The sequence below is a fragment of the Pseudomyrmex gracilis genome, unplaced genomic scaffold, assembly GCF_002006095.1.
Source record: "Pseudomyrmex gracilis isolate BER0280 unplaced genomic scaffold, ASM200609v1 scaffold_207, whole genome shotgun sequence".
Lineage (NCBI taxonomy): Eukaryota > Metazoa > Arthropoda > Insecta > Hymenoptera > Formicidae > Pseudomyrmex > Pseudomyrmex gracilis.
In genome coordinates this window covers 246,009-263,304 of record NW_018020791.1, presented here as the reverse complement: position 1 = coordinate 263,304, position 17,296 = coordinate 246,009, and the positions used below count along the sequence as shown (strand labels likewise).

The 17,296-nt window shown below is 33.2% G+C and overlaps 1 protein-coding gene across 7 annotated transcripts; it reads left to right on the top strand.

Annotated features, from left to right (window-relative positions):
* The first annotated feature begins 17 nt into the window (after positions 1-17).
* Positions 18-12,080, top strand: LOC109858495 (E3 ubiquitin-protein ligase Nedd-4). 7 transcript variants are annotated; one of them, XM_020435812.1, is made up of 16 exons: positions 18-270; positions 544-1,191; positions 2,900-3,100; positions 3,203-3,363; positions 3,733-3,898; positions 4,053-4,168; positions 4,291-4,417; positions 5,470-5,622; positions 6,342-6,389; positions 6,511-6,787; positions 6,874-6,932; positions 7,043-7,108; positions 7,192-7,421; positions 7,577-7,698; positions 7,837-8,476; positions 8,607-12,080. In XM_020435812.1, the coding sequence occupies exons 2-16, from the start codon at positions 1,039-1,041 to the stop codon at positions 8,707-8,709; spliced, it is 2,622 nt and encodes an 873-aa protein (XP_020291401.1). In that variant the 5' UTR covers positions 18-270; positions 544-1,038; the 3' UTR covers positions 8,710-12,080. The 7 variants fall into 7 exon arrangements, with proteins under 7 accessions (XP_020291401.1, XP_020291398.1, XP_020291399.1 ...); XM_020435809.1 differs by having other exon boundaries at positions 532-1,191; XM_020435810.1 differs by having other exon boundaries at positions 18-295; positions 532-1,191.
* The last annotated feature ends 5,216 nt before the right edge of the window (positions 12,081-17,296 follow it).

Here is a 17,296-nt window from a genome sequence, read left to right as displayed (position 1 = left end):
TACGTGGTGTATTCATTATCACACGACCATGATATACAAGAATTGTCTTATCTGAACCTTCAGTTTCTCTCTCCGTTTTAGTTATCGAGTGCGAGTCCTATGAACAACACGAACGATATATCGATGAGTTTTTTCTCCACAGAAAAAATTGTGATATATTATATTTATTTGCGCGTGACGTAAAGATCGATGCTGCAATGTGACTTTTTAAATAGTGGCATAAAAGTGTGAATTTTCGAGTAGCAAGTCGCACTCAGCGATTATACGGAGGTTTTATTTCGACTTTTTTTAATGAGTATTCTTTTTCTCTCTCCCTCTATCTTTTTCTCATTCTCTCTCTTTCTCTCTCTCATTCACTCTCTCTCTCTCTCTCTCTCTCTCTCTCTCTCTCTCTCTTTCTATTTCTTTGTCTTTCTTTCTATTTGTGTGCATATACAGGCTGTTTCAAAAAACCACACACAGTGGTTGTTAGCGAATTTTTTAAATTATATTGTTATTTAAATTCTGTGAGTTTACTTTAATAATTGTTAGAGTGAAGAATAGGAGTGTACAAGCACACCGCATACTGAATACGTTACAAAGCAAGTAAAATGTGTATGGACAAGTTTTTGGGGAACATTCTGTACAAGCAACCGAGTTTTGTTAATCTTTACTATACTCAAACGCAAATATCTTGTTTATAAGATTTACATACATACGTGAAACTAACGTGAAGAGAAACGCTTATAGTGGCACGTATGTAATAAATAGGAGGTGAAAATATATCTCCGTAAAGATCATGCTCTAGAAAAGAAAACAAGCTTTGAAATACTAATTTATAATATTTGCGTGCAAGCGCAGAAAAAACGCATGCGAAACAATATAAAAACCAGAAGTTTTTAAAATAAATTTTAAAAACAAAAAATTAAAAACGTATTAAAACTGAAAAGCTATAATATACAGAGAGAGAGTGCGTCGATAAATCTAATCTCTCAGTAATAGTATCAGTGAAAAGAGATATTGAAAAAGAACAAAAAAAAAAAGAAAAAAAAAACAAAAATGCCAGGAACTTTGACATATCCAATCTACGCTGGTGTCGAACCACCACCTCTTCGAAGACGCGCTTACACCTGGAATGCTCAACATTATTCTGCATCACGTGTGGCGGAAATGGATGCGCAATTTGGACGATTATCCTTATCGGAACCCGCTGTAAGATGTTAATCCTAAAAATTAAAATATATTTCAGATAATAGCGAAGAAGAATATGTACGCAAAACGTGACAATTTTTACGCGTACTTGATGTAATAATGGAAAATAGCTGAAGCATTCGACGGGTTTCCTAATCTTTAGATAACGTGCTGTCGAATGTTTGATATTTTAAGAAACATATCGTCGTTTTTTGCATGAAAAAAAAATCGAGATAGTAATATAACTCTCTTTCATTATCATTTTCATTGTGTGTTAGTCACGATCCGACGATCTTGAAAAATGTGGAATCAAAAGTTTTATCGTGTTTCGAGATAATATCAAGATTTTGCGCACTTTATAATGAAATAACGGTAATTTAAAGCTGTTAAATCGAAAGTGTTGCTTAAAACAAATTTCTTATTAGTTTTTTTTATTTTTTTTTTATCAACAAAGCATGTATAAATAATATCGATTTCGAACTATTTTATACTCCATTATCGCGCTTTTTCTTAAACAATAAAAACTGTACTCTCGTGTGAAAAAGAACAAGTTACACTACTCGAGGTTTAAATTACCGTCTCGACGGTAAAAATTTTGCGATAGTTTTGTGTTTCGGACTCGATTAGATTAGCGAACAAATTGTGATATAGCGCGGTCGTTCGGAGTTGCCACTTTTTAAATATTTAAAAGGAAGCTGGCCATCTTTGAACCCGGAAACGGGCATGTCACATCCGTCTCGGTCGCGCAATAGTGTGACGGAAAAAGGGGTTAACACAAAATAGGTTTCTTGATGGCATATAAGAAACTTGCGTGAAGCTCATTAAATAGCAAGGAGCGATCGGCGATTAGGCACCAATCGAGCACACGTTAACGTTAATGGCAGAAGAAAATGTTTACGGTTACAATCCGACGGCCGGAGACGATGGCGAGTCCGTACGTAGTCTCTTTGACAGTTTGACAAGTATAGGTTGGGTTTTCTCTCGGTGACTAATAAAGACGCATAAAACGGATCTTGTACTTCGGGAAGTTTGATTTTTTTTGCGAAAAAGAAGAGAATACGTCGCAACGACGCATAGTCACGCGATATTTAGGTCGACGTGCGTTTTAATCAGTGACAAGTGAATTTGTTGGCATCGCCTCGAAAAACATCAATGTAATATGCCTGTTTGCGACAGAGTTAGTATTTTAGACTACGGAAGTTTGTCAGCTGCGTTACTTGTAAATGATTAATCCGCAACGTTTTTCGTATTGATTGTATTGACATTTCAACGTTTGTGTGTGTATTATTGCCGCAACGAATATCTTCTGACATTTGTTGCAACGATCTCGTGACATGTTTTGTAGAATAGTGCAATATTCCAAGGTCTTCCATTGTGATATCAAAGTGATATATTGTTTGATTATTTATCTGTCAGTGAGATTAGTACTTGTAGTTTTGTTGTTTATTATTTTTGAAACCTAGTGATAACAGTCTTAGAATGTTTTTTTTTTTTTTTTTTCTAAAATTCCATTTTATATATGATAAATTTTATATTGTTCATTCTGACGGTTTTATTATTATCTGTTTTGTGGTTATATATTACATAACCTTTATCAATAGAAAATATTGTCTGTGCACAAAAAGTTTGCTTAATGGTTGCTATGTGAACACTCTTAAATACTTATATAAAAAAAAAAATATATTCTATTCTGATATGATCAATAAATTCATATAAACAATTTATTTAGAGGGATGAAGCAACAAGCAAGTTGAGACTAAAGATAATCGCTGGGCACCATTTAGCTAAGAAAGATATTTTTGGTGCAAGCGATCCTTATGTGCGGATTGATTTAAATACAATAAACGGAGATCAGACAGTGGATTCTGCGCTTACAAGAACCAAAAAGAAAACACTGAATCCTGTTTGGGAGGAAGAATTTATATTCAGGGTAAATTTAGTTAACTTAAACAAGAGAAGTGTGCAATACATTTTTCAAATAGTTTGTTTCATGTTACATTACTGATTATCATCATGCTTTTTTTTTTTTTAGGTTAAACCAGTGGAACACAAATTGGTCTTACAGGTTTTTGATGAAAATAGATTGACAAGGGATGATTTTCTTGGTATGGTGGAATTAACACTGCTTAACCTACCAAAAGAACAGGAGCATCGTGTTATTCCTTCTAGACATTATGTACTTCGTCCACGTAGGTAAGTATCTTTTACAATTTTGCTTCAAGCTATATATTCAACATTTAGTTTAGTTTACAATTATTAATGCACACGTTAATACTCCGTTATTTGTATCATGTTGCAGTACATAAGTTTTTAATATATTTTATATTTTTTTGTGTAATCAGTTAGCGAATGTAATAAATTGTCTACACACTTTTACTAATTATTTATTCTGATTTAAATTTCTAAATGTAATTTGCATTTCTGATACAAGACTGAGTATAATCAATAATTTCTATATTTAATATATGTACATGATATAATGTTCCTTTATTTTTAAATTTGTTTGCTTTGTATCTTTTTATTTGCAAATGCAAAATGAATAACTTATGAGGATATGGCTAGTAATCATTCCAGTCAGCGATCGCGAGTTAAGGGAACGTTGGAATTGTATCATGCATTTATGAGTGACTCACCTAATATCGAAAACGACAACAATGATATATCCGATTCAGGCGGATGGGAATTGGTACAGCCAGAAAATAATAGTCCAGTGGAACAAGCTGCAGATGTATGTGATAAACAATTTTATATTAGATTGTATGCAATAAATTAATAAATGGCACGTTTTGTGCATGTTTATGATAAGATTTCAATTATGAAAATCAAATATTTTTTATGAAGCAAAGTGTAGAAGTTTAGAATTATTGAAAATATTTTTGTAGATTACTGTGGTTAATAGGCCATTGCCACCAGGATGGGAAGAGAGACAAGATGCAAATGGACGTACATATTATGTTAATCATATACACCGTTTTACACAGTGGGAGCGGCCAGAACCGTACGTGATACCATTTGTTTCGTGTTTATAATATTATAATATTATATGATAAACTTATATAATACATTTAAGATACTATATATTGAGCTTATAAGATAATATTATTTTACTCTGTGATATAGAGATACAACAACAACGAGTGGAGTAGGTGAACAACGTAATTTGGATACAGCAGCTACTGAGTTTCAGCGACGGTTTCATATAAGTGCGGATGATGAAAATAGGCATAGAAATTCGGTAGTAAATCAGGTAAGCTACAGTATCTCTTATAAACTTTTTAAACTGTTATTTCTGCACAAACTTATACATTTATCTTGAATAATAACATTTAAAGATATTTGCGTTTTTTTGAAACTTAAACTCAATATTGAATTGTTTACGTTAAGTCTTTTTTGACATTTTGCTTTACTTTGAATAATATGTAGGTAAAGTTTACACGCATTATTATTCAAAATTTATTTCAATATGTTATATAAAATATCTATTTACGTTTCAAAATATTTCCAATTTATTGGGTTAATCGCAAACTAATTTATGTTTCTACAAAATTATATTTCTTGTTAATTTGTTTTTAATTAATGACAAACTAGATAAATAATATTGTTCTCTGCTTTCAAATCTCCATACATATGAAAAAACATTATTATCTATTTTGTTCATTACATTAATATTCTATGTAAAAAAATATATGTATTTGTACGCACACACGCACAAAATATCATAGTATACATATATATCTACACAACGTAGAATATTTTTTACTGTCATGTGAATATGACAATATGTATGTACTTTATCAAGTACGAGCATATAATTGTCCCCATTTGAATCGGTAGTGCATTGGTAAAAAAATAACACATTGACGCTATTAAACTTTAATAGACTTTACAAACAATTATTTTATTGTACATAATATTTCCTTTATAATTTGTTTATCAACATTATATACTATAAATGTAAAATTTGTTACGAATGCTACTTGTTTTACACATGTTTTTATTGCATATTTCTCTGAATGTAAGAATGTGTTTAGTAAACAATGTAGTAAATAGAAATGTATATATACATAAATTTATTACATATATAGATACATGTAATAATATCAATAATTTGAGAGTGTGAAACATTGAGAAAATATTGTAATTCTTAAAATGTTGACAGAAAAACTTGTTTTTATTATTGTATATAAAATTTTATTATTGTATAAACAAAATTTTCAACGCATATTAAGAGTCGAACATCTATACAATCCATATATAATCAGCATGCAGTATGTAGAACTTTGTGCATGTGTGTGTAAGGACGGTGAGGTTCTGCGCGAGGACGATGAAGATTCGGAAGCAAGAGATTGTGAGGGTGGGGAACATAGGGGAGGGGGTATTGGGGATACTTCTTCAGACTCCGGACATTCGGTTGATCAACGTGGCTACGTTAGCGAATCTGAGGAATCTCAGGTACTAATATAAACAGAGCTATGTTTATTTCCTTTTAGTTGTGGTAAATGTAACGCTTAACATATACCTATGTACATATTCACATTCGTATTACATATACGCTTATGATAAATAGCATATGTTGTCTTATTTTGTGCATTATTTTGATGATGAGAGATATGTATATTATATGTATTCAGTTTTCTGTAAGAGCTAAACTGTATCGAGAACACTTAGACAAAAAATATGTATATATCTATTATATACACACATATGTTGTGACTTTTATCTGCTTCGTTATCTGTTAATTAAAAATTATATGTACTTGAATAATAAGAATGTGTAAAAGAGAAACATAAAGATATTTACAAGTGCACAAGTTTAGTTTATCACAATATATACACTTAATTCATTCTATATATATTAATATGTTAATTATATACACTGCATTAAAATTAAGATTCATGTTATTGAGAATTGTTTATGTAAAGCTTTTTTGTACTTAAAGTTGGCATGAAGTTTTCTCGTTGTATTCTCGTCATAAGCCCATGTACAATATAGTCAAATAAAAGAAATCAATACGCTTTACAATAACAATAAGCATCTAAATGTGTACTTTTTGAGAGTATAAAATGCACACAGCTTATTATTATAAAACAATATCCATTTTGTAATGTTATACGTGTATAGAGAGAAGTTATTGTGTTTTTATAATGCAAATATTTTTATATTGTTTACAGGTTGACGACAACGTTGATAGTCCAGCTAATTCGAGACGATCGTCGGAGGTAAAATTATTATTATTGTGTTTATTAAGTTATTTATGTAGTTATATATATATATGTATATATATATATATATATATGTACTCTCGAAATTTTCTTTTACACTGCATCGCAAAAATTTCAGGCTGAAAGTCCTAGACCAACTCTACCCGTGTCTAGTGACGAAGGATTGCCTCCTGGTTGGGGTATGCAAGTAGCGCCGAATGGTAGAGTATTTTTTATTAACCACAATGAAAGAGCGACAACTTGGGTCGATCCCAGAACCGGAAGACCGAGTTCTATGCCAAATCCTGTCGCACCGTCGACAACGCCAAGAGGCGATTTGGATCAGTTAGGACCGCTTCCGGAAGGATGGGAAGAGAGAGTGCACACCGATGGACGAATCTTCTTCATAGATCATAGTATGCAATCTATTGCTCGAAACTAAATGATAATACATCTGCGGTGTATTGTTTTGTCTTTCATATATTCTTTTTTTTACTTACAGATACGAGAACAACGCAATGGGAAGACCCACGCATGTCCAATCCTCAAATTGCTGGCCCGGTATGATTATAAATATTTGATATAAAAATCTTTTTGTATATTATTGAAATACTAATATTATTACATATAACAAGTGTGTGATAATGTGTTACATAAACTAAATTTTTCAGGCTGTACCATATTCCAGAGACTATAAGCGTAAATATGAATATCTGAAGTCGCAACTAAGAAAGCCTGTACGTGAATTTGTTCATTAAATAATTTTTAGTATATATAATGTAAAAAGTGTGATTATATGTGTCTTTATATTTTATTGCAGAATAACGTTCCTAATAAGTTCGAGATAAAAGTAACACGGAACAATATTTTAGAAGATTCGTACCGTATTATAAGTTCTGTTAACAGAGTTGATATTTTAAAAACGAAACTGTGGGTAGAATTCGAGGGTGAAGTAGGCTTAGATTATGGTGGTCTTGCCAGAGAATGGTTCTTCTTATTATCGAAGGAAATGTTCAATCCATATTACGGACTTTTCGAGTATTCCGCAACGTGAGTATAAAATTTGTTGATAATATATTCAAAAAAACAAAAATTAACGATAGAAACAAATGAATTTAATACAAATCAAATAAGTTACTAATTTTTTACACACTTGTGTATTTTATGACTTAAAAAAAAATAGTCATTTGTATTTTCATTTTCAGTGACAATTATACACTCCAAATTAATCCTTGTTCTGGTGTATGCAATGAGGAACATTTGAACTATTTTAAATTTATTGGACGTATAGCAGGAATGGCTGTTTATCACGGTAAACTTTTGGATGGTAAGTTTTTATATTAACAAAATACATATCAAATGTAATTAAATTTGTTTTTTTAATTTATAAAAAAAATTTATTCAAGTAACGACACTTGTATATTTTGTAACTTTTGGTGTGATATTTTTATCATTTTTATTTTAGCTTTCTTTATCCGACCGTTTTACAAGATGATGTTAGGCAAGTCAATTGATCTAAAAGATATGGAGAGCGTTGATTCTGAATACTATAACTCCCTTCTGTGGATCAAGGAAAATGATCCTAGCGAGTTAGAACTTACTTTCTGTCTCGACGAGGAAAGTTTTGGCCATACGTCCCAAAGAGAATTAAAGCCAGATGGTGCTAATATTCCTTTAACTGACGAAAATAAGGATGAATATATAAGTCTGGTTATTCAATGGCGGTTTGTATCTCGAGTGCAGGAACAGATGAACGCCTTCTTGGAGGGATTCAATGCTCTTATACCACCGACATTGGTGAAGATATTCGATGAACACGAACTCGAGTTATTGATGTGTGGTATACAGCATATTGACGTGAAAGACTGGAAACAAAATACCTTGTATAAAGGGGACTATCATGCAAACCACATTGTCGTGCAATGGTTCTGGAGAGTTGTTCTTTCATTCAGCAACGAAATGCGTTCTAGATTATTACAGTTTGTGACTGGCACATCACGTGTCCCAATGAACGGATTCAAAGAACTCTACGGGAGTAACGGACCGCAATTATTCACAATTGAAAGGTGGGGTACACCAGAGAATTATCCAAGAGCTCATACTTGGTAAGTCTTCACAACTAGAACATTTTTTCATTAAAAGTTTCTTACATAACACATGTATATTTTTGTCTAATTATCTCTTTTTCTAGAAAATAATTTCTCGCATATAATAATAATACATACATTATTTCAGCTTTAATCGTATTGACCTTCCTCCGTATAAAAGTTATCAACAACTCAGGGATAAGTTAATTAAAGCGATTGAAGGTTCTCAGGGCTTTGCTGGAGTCGATTAGCACGAAATATCTTTATCGCGTCTACTTCCTGGAAAAACCGGAAATTCCCAGGGAATTTTATCAGGACTCAAGAAATTTTTAATACATTTGTCTTTTCAAGGTTGTCATCGTTAAATAGCAAGAAATAAATTGAGTTAAGTTTTCTTCTTATGTTTTTCACATTTAACACTTGGAAGCTTGATCAAGGCTTTTAACCTTTCTTTTTCGTGTTCACGCGAATGCAAATATATACGAGACTTGATATATTATAAGAAACAATAAATAGCGCATATTTTAAATCTGCATATTTATATGCTCCAATTTCGCCTAAAGCGGGAAACCTCTTGAACGAAGAGAATAATCAAAAGAAATTCTCTGGGAACTTTTTTCTAAGGATTAAGTAGACACCCTGTGTTTATTTACACACACATATATATAGCATATATGATATGATATTTGTAATATATTGTATATATTACATGCATATACCCATAGAAGATATGAGGAAAAATTATATATCAACAAATTTATGTATGAACATTTAAAAATGTTCTACACTTTAATGCTTCAGTTGTCTCTTATTTAATCACGAGTGGTAACATGAAATCAAGCAACTTGGAAACAATATGTTAAAAGTTAAACTAATTGTTTAATTTTTCTTAAGTAACTTGAGTAAGTTTTGTGTCTTTCAGCACGCTATATATATATATACACCTTTACAAAATAAATTAAAATGAGAAAAATATCTGTATAACATTAAAATGTCACTATAACTTGCGATTAGATAATAGATATTAACTAATTCGTTATTAAACTAGGGCTTCCAAGATAATGTTAAAAAATATTATCACAAAAATCCAAGTTTCTCGCACACATCTTGGGATCCAATCCAAATATGTTGAATTAGCAATTTGTTTACTTTTTGTTGTCATCGAGACGTTTATTATCTCTGATATTTATGAGATAAACAACACGTCTTGTGGCTAGAATTTTGACATAATTTTTGCGATGTGGATTCAACATTCTGTTGTTTGAACGAATAATTCGAATATTTTGTAACGTCGCAATTATCCGCTATTCAGATATTCAGAAACTCTCTGATAGCGTTAGATTCGAACCGATCTTGGAGCCCTACTTTAATATAATACATCTCGTAGTTTTGCAAATTTGAAATTTCCTTGAGAGAAGTAGTTCTTCTTGACTCGACTGTTATAACATTATAACGTTATACTATCGATTTATAATTGTGATTTATTGATTCTTATTGTTGGAATAATATTCACATTTAAATAAGGAATATAAATCGCAGAAATATGGTTGTACATAGTGAACTTTTGAAGGACGTATATTTCTTACTATTGTATTATAATTGTGCGAAAAGAAAAACAATTGTTTTTCAAAGAACGACTTTTGGTTAGAAACTATTTTGTGCGATTTTTTTTTAAGTACCGTTTATTCGGTTTTAAACTTATATTACGTGAATACTACGAGAAGTGATAAAAAAAACTTCAATTGTTTTATGAAAATAGTGCATAAAGTTATCATATTTTTTTTATTGTTTACATATGTGATAAAGTGTTGAATATGCTTTATAATTGCAAATAAAAGTTTTCGATATTATGACTTTTTACGGCATTACACAAAAAAATTCTATTCTTCTTATCAAATTTAACATTACGTACAAACGTTTTTCTTTTTCACTTATAATATTTGTGCAAAACTTATGTATCTTTTGTCTGAACAAACAGAATATTTGTCACATATTTTACATGCACATATCTTTAAATTCACTTCGCTCTGTATGTTGTTTCCTGGTTGTTGTTTTGTTTTTATTAAGCTTTTATGATTATTAAATTGTACGAATTAAACGCGTATAGAGATTGTGTTTTGTTCGAGAGTTATATTTCTATAATATACAAGGAAGAAGAATATAAAATCGAGGTTTTGTTATGATATTAGAAGAAAAGGCAAGAAACAATAGAAAATTAAGAATAAAATAAAAACCTACTCTCTCACTCTCTCTCTCTCTCTCTTTCTCTCTCTCTCTCTCTCTTTCTCTCTTCTCTTCTTCTGTGTGTAAAGAGAGAAAAAGCTTTAAAACGATCTAAATAAGAGCAAATCATACCGATTTGTTTGTTCTTATTTAGATCACTCTTGTTTTGTTCATACTAAGATAGATTTTGTATTAAATATAATTGTAGACAAATAATCCACGTTTTATCATATTAATATACGAGGTAAACAAATGCAGGATTTTAAGTTCACTAGTCAAGTTGTTAACAAAACCACTTGAAATGAATATATTGATAAACCAACGAATTAAATTAATTGGTTACAAGTTAAATTATCTCCTTGCTTATTCTTCTAATTTAATAATGATTTAAAAATATATGTTATGCTCAGGTAGAATAATTGTATACAAGTTCAGTATATCAAATATGAAAAACAAGTTGATTAAAAAGTGTTCCCAGGAAACTGATATTATTTCTGATAATAATAATAATAATCATCATCATCATTTTGTCAGTATTTTTCTGCGATAGCATTAGAGTCTCGAAAAATAATATAATCATTGCTACTTGTTAACCAACGATATGAGTGACGTTGAACACACGAATGTATCTTGTATCGTAACATGATTATCATGGAATTATTGACATGCGTTTTTAAGGATACAGAATTGATATAAACATTCCATCCTATTTGTACAGTTGGTTTTATTTTAGACAGATACGTCCCAGTAGGTGATACACAACGTTGTTATGGCAGAAGTTTTGTGGCCTTAAATTCTGGTTAGGTGTAATATGTATAAGCTTACATTTAATATCAGTACTTCTTCTATAGCTTGGAAACTTAGTTCAGCGTAATACACGTTACGAGATGCAAGTTGAAGCAAAATTCAAGTATTCAATATTTGCGATCCAGTTTTTATAAACTTACAGAATAAAAATTGGATGTATGAAGGAAAATTTATGCGTGTAACACACACACACACATACACGGTGTGGCGCGTTCTAGAAGTGGTCTTTCAGAAATTCTTTCCCTCGTAACTAGAGCGTTTTTTTGATTTCTATTTTTTCAATTAATTTTATGTGTTTAAATTTTATGCGTAATTTTACATGTTTATTACCGTTAACGTACGTCAAATCAAATTCATGATTTACAAATAGAGAATAAAGTTATAATAAATAAAAAAAACAATTGACTTATGGAATATTGTCACAGTGCAATTGATAATAGTGCGAGATATTCATGAATATTTGTACACAATTAAATATATATACGTGCGGATAACAATTTAATGTATTACATTGTTTTACAGAAAAGTTCTACAAGTATAAAAAAAATAAACTTTTTTTTACTATACAGCAATATAACCATGTTTACATGTATAATGAGTTGAACAGTTATATGATGTTCTGTATCGTTTAAATACGTTTTCACAGACATTCTCATAAACCCAGTTAAAATTGTATTTACATGTAAATCGATATACATATATACATATATATATATATATAAAACTTTAAATGTAGGTACACTTATTAGATGTACGTATTTGAAGATATTGGCATTTATGCTTGATTTCTATATGAAATATCTTTAGCGCGTTAAACTTAATGCCTTACGATAATTATATCACGCATTATAATACGTATCTACTTAATGTTTGCGCAATTTATTATTTACCGATACGTACGTTGAGCTAATACGTTGATTACTGTGTCGGGTAAACTAGTTTTGTCTGTGTACACCCAACGTGTCTTCATTTACGTCAATTTTCACTACCGAAATGTGTTATTTAAACTACGAAAGTGGGAGGAGACTTAATATTTTTTTAGGCTAGCTCAATGTGGGGGACACACATTTTTATTTATATAATACTTACGTGCACGAACTGAATGAAATGCGTGACTTAATTACGTTATATTGTATTAATTTGAATGTAAATACGAAGAAAAGATATATATATATATACACATATATAGTGTAATATATTATTATATACAAAAAAAAAAGACGCTTTTATATTCGCAGTTGCAACAAGGAGTACGAGAAAAGATATGCTTTATCATATACGCTATGTGCTCTTGTGTTAAGATTATTATTAATTACTAACGAGATACGGTGGAGTTGTCAATCATGAATTTTAAACAGTAATATTATATATATGAAATTAATATTATAAGAAAAATTATGTTCTTATATATAATATGGAAAAACTAAGCTATATATACATAAATAAATTATATAAAAAGTTGCACCTTCTACGTAATTTCTTATTTTCACCATAAATATGCGCGAGATATATTTGAAAATATTCTATGCTTCATAGTGTGTACTTTTATATATTTTTTATTTATTTACAAAAGTCAGCGGACTAGCCAAGTTCTCCATTTGTTAGAAAATGTAAATAATTTTTCTTAAAACTCATGAATTCTAGATCTCTCCTTTTATTCTCAAAAAAACAAAATCTACATCTCGAATAATTCGAGATAATTTTAAGTAATTAGCAGATTTTAAAGAAAAGTCACTGGGCGGAATAAGGGTGCCGTTTCTCGAACCGCGTTCAAATATCCCGCCGAGCGCCGGCGCCACCGAGTACGTCGAGGCGACGCGAGATGGCGTTGGTCGCGCGCACATCTGCAGAATCAAAAAAGACAGTTGGGAAGTGTAACATCACACATCGATTCGGCGGCTCGCGTCGAGTCCGAAAAAAACTTTCCGCTTCCGCATTTCTCGGGTTCTGATCGCGCGCGGTCGCGCCGAATCCGCGCAGCTCGACGCCCGACGTTGACGCGTACGTGTGGTGCGGTGAATGTAAGTGACTTTTCCACGGCAAAACGTATACCGTTACGCCGATGGAAACGTGACTGTTTCTCTGGTTATGCGGTGGTCTCTGTCACGGGCAGCGGCAGCAGCAGCAGCAGCAGCAGCAGCACCACCACCACCACTACCACCACCACCGCCAGCGGGGTAGTAGCAGCAGCAGCAGCAGCAGCAGCGGCGGCAGCCCTCTTGTACAACCCCTGTTTACCGAGAGCCGCGTCGTCGACGTCGAAAGAAGAGATCCCGACGTACCAGCGAGCAGCCTGACCGCGACGGAGGTCACTGCATTGCGGTGAGTACATCGAACTCTGTGTTGTAGTACTTTCTTGCTATCGCGCACGGCACGCCTTGCCGACGGCGGAATCTCGCCGCGGCGCTTTTTCGCTCCCTCGCATCGCGAGCAAACACCGCCGGCCGCCGTCAGGGTCGGGGGTTCATTACCCTTCGGCGGCGAAACAAACACGATATAAACGCGCGCGCGGCACACCGGCGAGCTTTTCATCACGGAAACCTTTCTCGCAAACGGTGCATTTTGCGGATGGGTCTGCGGAATTTTCGAGTACTCCGCAACAGAAAGGGTTAGAAATACCAGTCGTTGTGTTCCAGACAATTGCGCGAAATGTCCGTCATCACGGGAATCGTTCCGCGCGCGTAATTTTTTTTTCTTTTTTTCTTTTTTGCGCTTTTACAATTCGGGCATAATCTCTCGCGATCGATATTGACAATGAGTTTTTGAAGTTTTACGGGGGACAATGAAAACACGCATCGGTCGTAAAAGGCATCGCAACACGCGTCTTTTAAAATGTATAAAAAATATTTGTAAATTTGCGGATAAATGATGTGACTTGTGATGATACAATAGTACGGCGATAATTCGATGTGTGTTGTCGAGTCTTGGTGTTTTTATATTCGCAAACGGAGTATCGCAGCGAAAATTTGACGTATCGCGTTTTTATTTGATGGTTTTGAAACAACTGAATAAGACAAAATTGTTACTTTGCGCACGTACAGATGTTAAAGCTTTGGATAATCTCGACTGTATTAAAGTATAAAAAATGATACATGTGTACATACTTTATATGTATATGTACGCAAACACACGTATAATTAATCATTGTAACATTGTTCGCATCTGTATGCATTAAAATGCTTGCATTTTGTTACTAAATTAGGTTGAGATTTATTTAAAAAATATTATCTATGTATAAATTTGCTGCGAGCTATTTTGATGTGTGTACGTGTGTGCGCGCGCGCGCGCGCGCGATTTAATCATGTGCGAATACATTTTATGGAAATTAAAACACGGCTGTTGTTAAAATTACAAAGATCCTGACGTGAATTTTTATCCGTGCGCGTGTATAAAAATTTACGCGTCAAATTCCGTCCGAAAAGTAATTTGCTATTACTGATATAATTACGCTTATTAATTATTTATAAACAATTATTGTATTGTAATAATATATACTCGCGTGCAGCGAATTCGTATTTTTCTTTTCCCGTGGCCGCTAATTTGGAAATTAGAAAAAAAAAGAAACACGTCAGATTTATCGGTAGGTTCGACTACGTCGCAGTAGTAATAGTTTTATTTTGATACCGACTGCGAACGCGTCGACCGGGACGCGTATGTAGCAAACGTGCGTTATTTTTTTTCTTTTTTTTTTTTTTCACTCACGCAGAGTCGCGCGCTTATCTCGCCGACACCTTGACATCGTACGGACGTATCGCTGTATTTTTCCGCACATTGTTTTTCATTGAGAATAATAGCGCGCGCATGCGACACTCAAGACGCGTATAACACGAGATGACGAGAATTGCGCGATAGCCAATTGTCGCTAGAGCGGAATCGTAACTCTCGATTAATTGCATCCTTTGACCTATCGAGTTTATTATTGCATTTGTCGGAACATGGTATTTTTTTTTTTTTTTATATTATTTCTTTTATATTAGTTCTTCCGCATGTGCGAGTGAACACGGTCGAGTGAACTTACGAGATACAATTTCGAGTTTCCGATGTATGTATCATCACATCACATCTCTCTCTCTCTTTTTCTCTCTCTCAACTGTCTCTTGATTATTTAACGCAAATTCACACGGTATGATATATGACTTTCATTGTATATTAAATAAAAATTACAACTGTCGAAAATGAAAACGTATAACGGTAAAAACTTCGATCTTCCGATATTCTCCAATATGTTTCAATTTTGTTTCAATTTCAATATTAACTTAGCGCGAATTTTTATAAAATACAACTTATTGCACGGTACGTACACATGTACGTGCAAGAGCGAGCGTATATAGCAGAAAGTAACACACATTCAGCGTTCTCTCTTGAATTAATTTTTCCGAAAGAACTGTAATTTAAATTTATTGTAAAGTGCATGCGTACGTACGAAGGTACGTAAAAACCGATATTCTCCAATATATTTCAATTTTGTTTCAATATTAACTTAGCGCTATATTTTTATATAATACAACTTATTGCACGTTGTATGTGTGTACAACACTTGCGAGCACACAGCAGAAGTAAAACATCCAGCGTTCTCTCGAATTAATTTTTTGAAAGAACTGTAATTTAAATTTATTATAAAGTGCATGTTTGCGTACGTAACAAGATACGCAAAAACAACGTATGATCAGAGTGCATTGCGCTAACTAGCGCACACGCGATCGCCATTAATCGTATTTTTTTTTTTTCGCGTTGTTCGAGTAAATATCCGGAGCAACATATTGCAATAATCGACAAGATGATGATGATCGATGAATTAGCCGATAAAAGCGTTCTTGTGGGTGTTTTTTTTCGTTTTTTTTTTCATATCTGCGCGACTAGTTATTTGTTTAATTCATTGCGTTTGCGATAGTTCGATGTCGTTGCTCTCACAATCCGAGTTTGCTCATTATTTTCAATACACGTGACAGAAGGTGAAATAACAGTTAAAGTTAGATCTCAGTTGTTTTTTTTATTATTGATAATGTCCGTTGAAACTGGATGATCTGGATTTTAACATTAAACGGAGTTTGCAAAACGGAGAAAAAATGAGAAGAAGTTTATATTCGAGTTTTTTTTAACGTTTTACTTATTCGAAACGCGAATATCTCTCGTGAGAATCGGAGATACACGAACGCGCGAGGGTCTGCCACAATTCCTGAGTACAATCGCGCGGGTAAACCTTTAAATGGATAAAACGTGCGCATTCATGGCGCCGTTCGCAGACGCGTGGTCGTGCGACGTTTAAAGACGATTCTTTGATCGCGATAGAACGAGGAGAACGTTGCTCGTAAATATCCGGCGGTGCACATCGCAAAATTATGTCGTCGGGCGGAATCACGTTCCGCAACGCGGATGCCGATGGTGTCGTTGTGTGCGCCCGCACACGACAGTATAATACACCTGGAGCATCCATTCATTCCCCGGCGTTCGCATCTCCCTCTCGGCGACGCACGTTTCTGAATTTTAATCTAAATTCTTGTTTAGTTCGGAAAGGGGGGAGGGTGCACTTTTTTTTTTTTTTTTTATCTCTCCCTTTCTCGTGGAGCAACCCTAGTCGTCGGGGAATCCTCTTTTCGCCGCCGTTTTCTTTTATTCGGCCGTTATCGAGAGCATTCGTGAATCCGCGTGCGAGGCGACACGTGTTGTAATTACAAAAATTCAGACGAAAATCGATATGCAAAAAAAAGGAAGACGCTAGACATCATTTTTAATCGAAACAAATTTCGAACAAATTTGTTTTTGTACACGGTAAAAGCGCGTGCGCGGCTGTTTGCGACGTTGACGTGA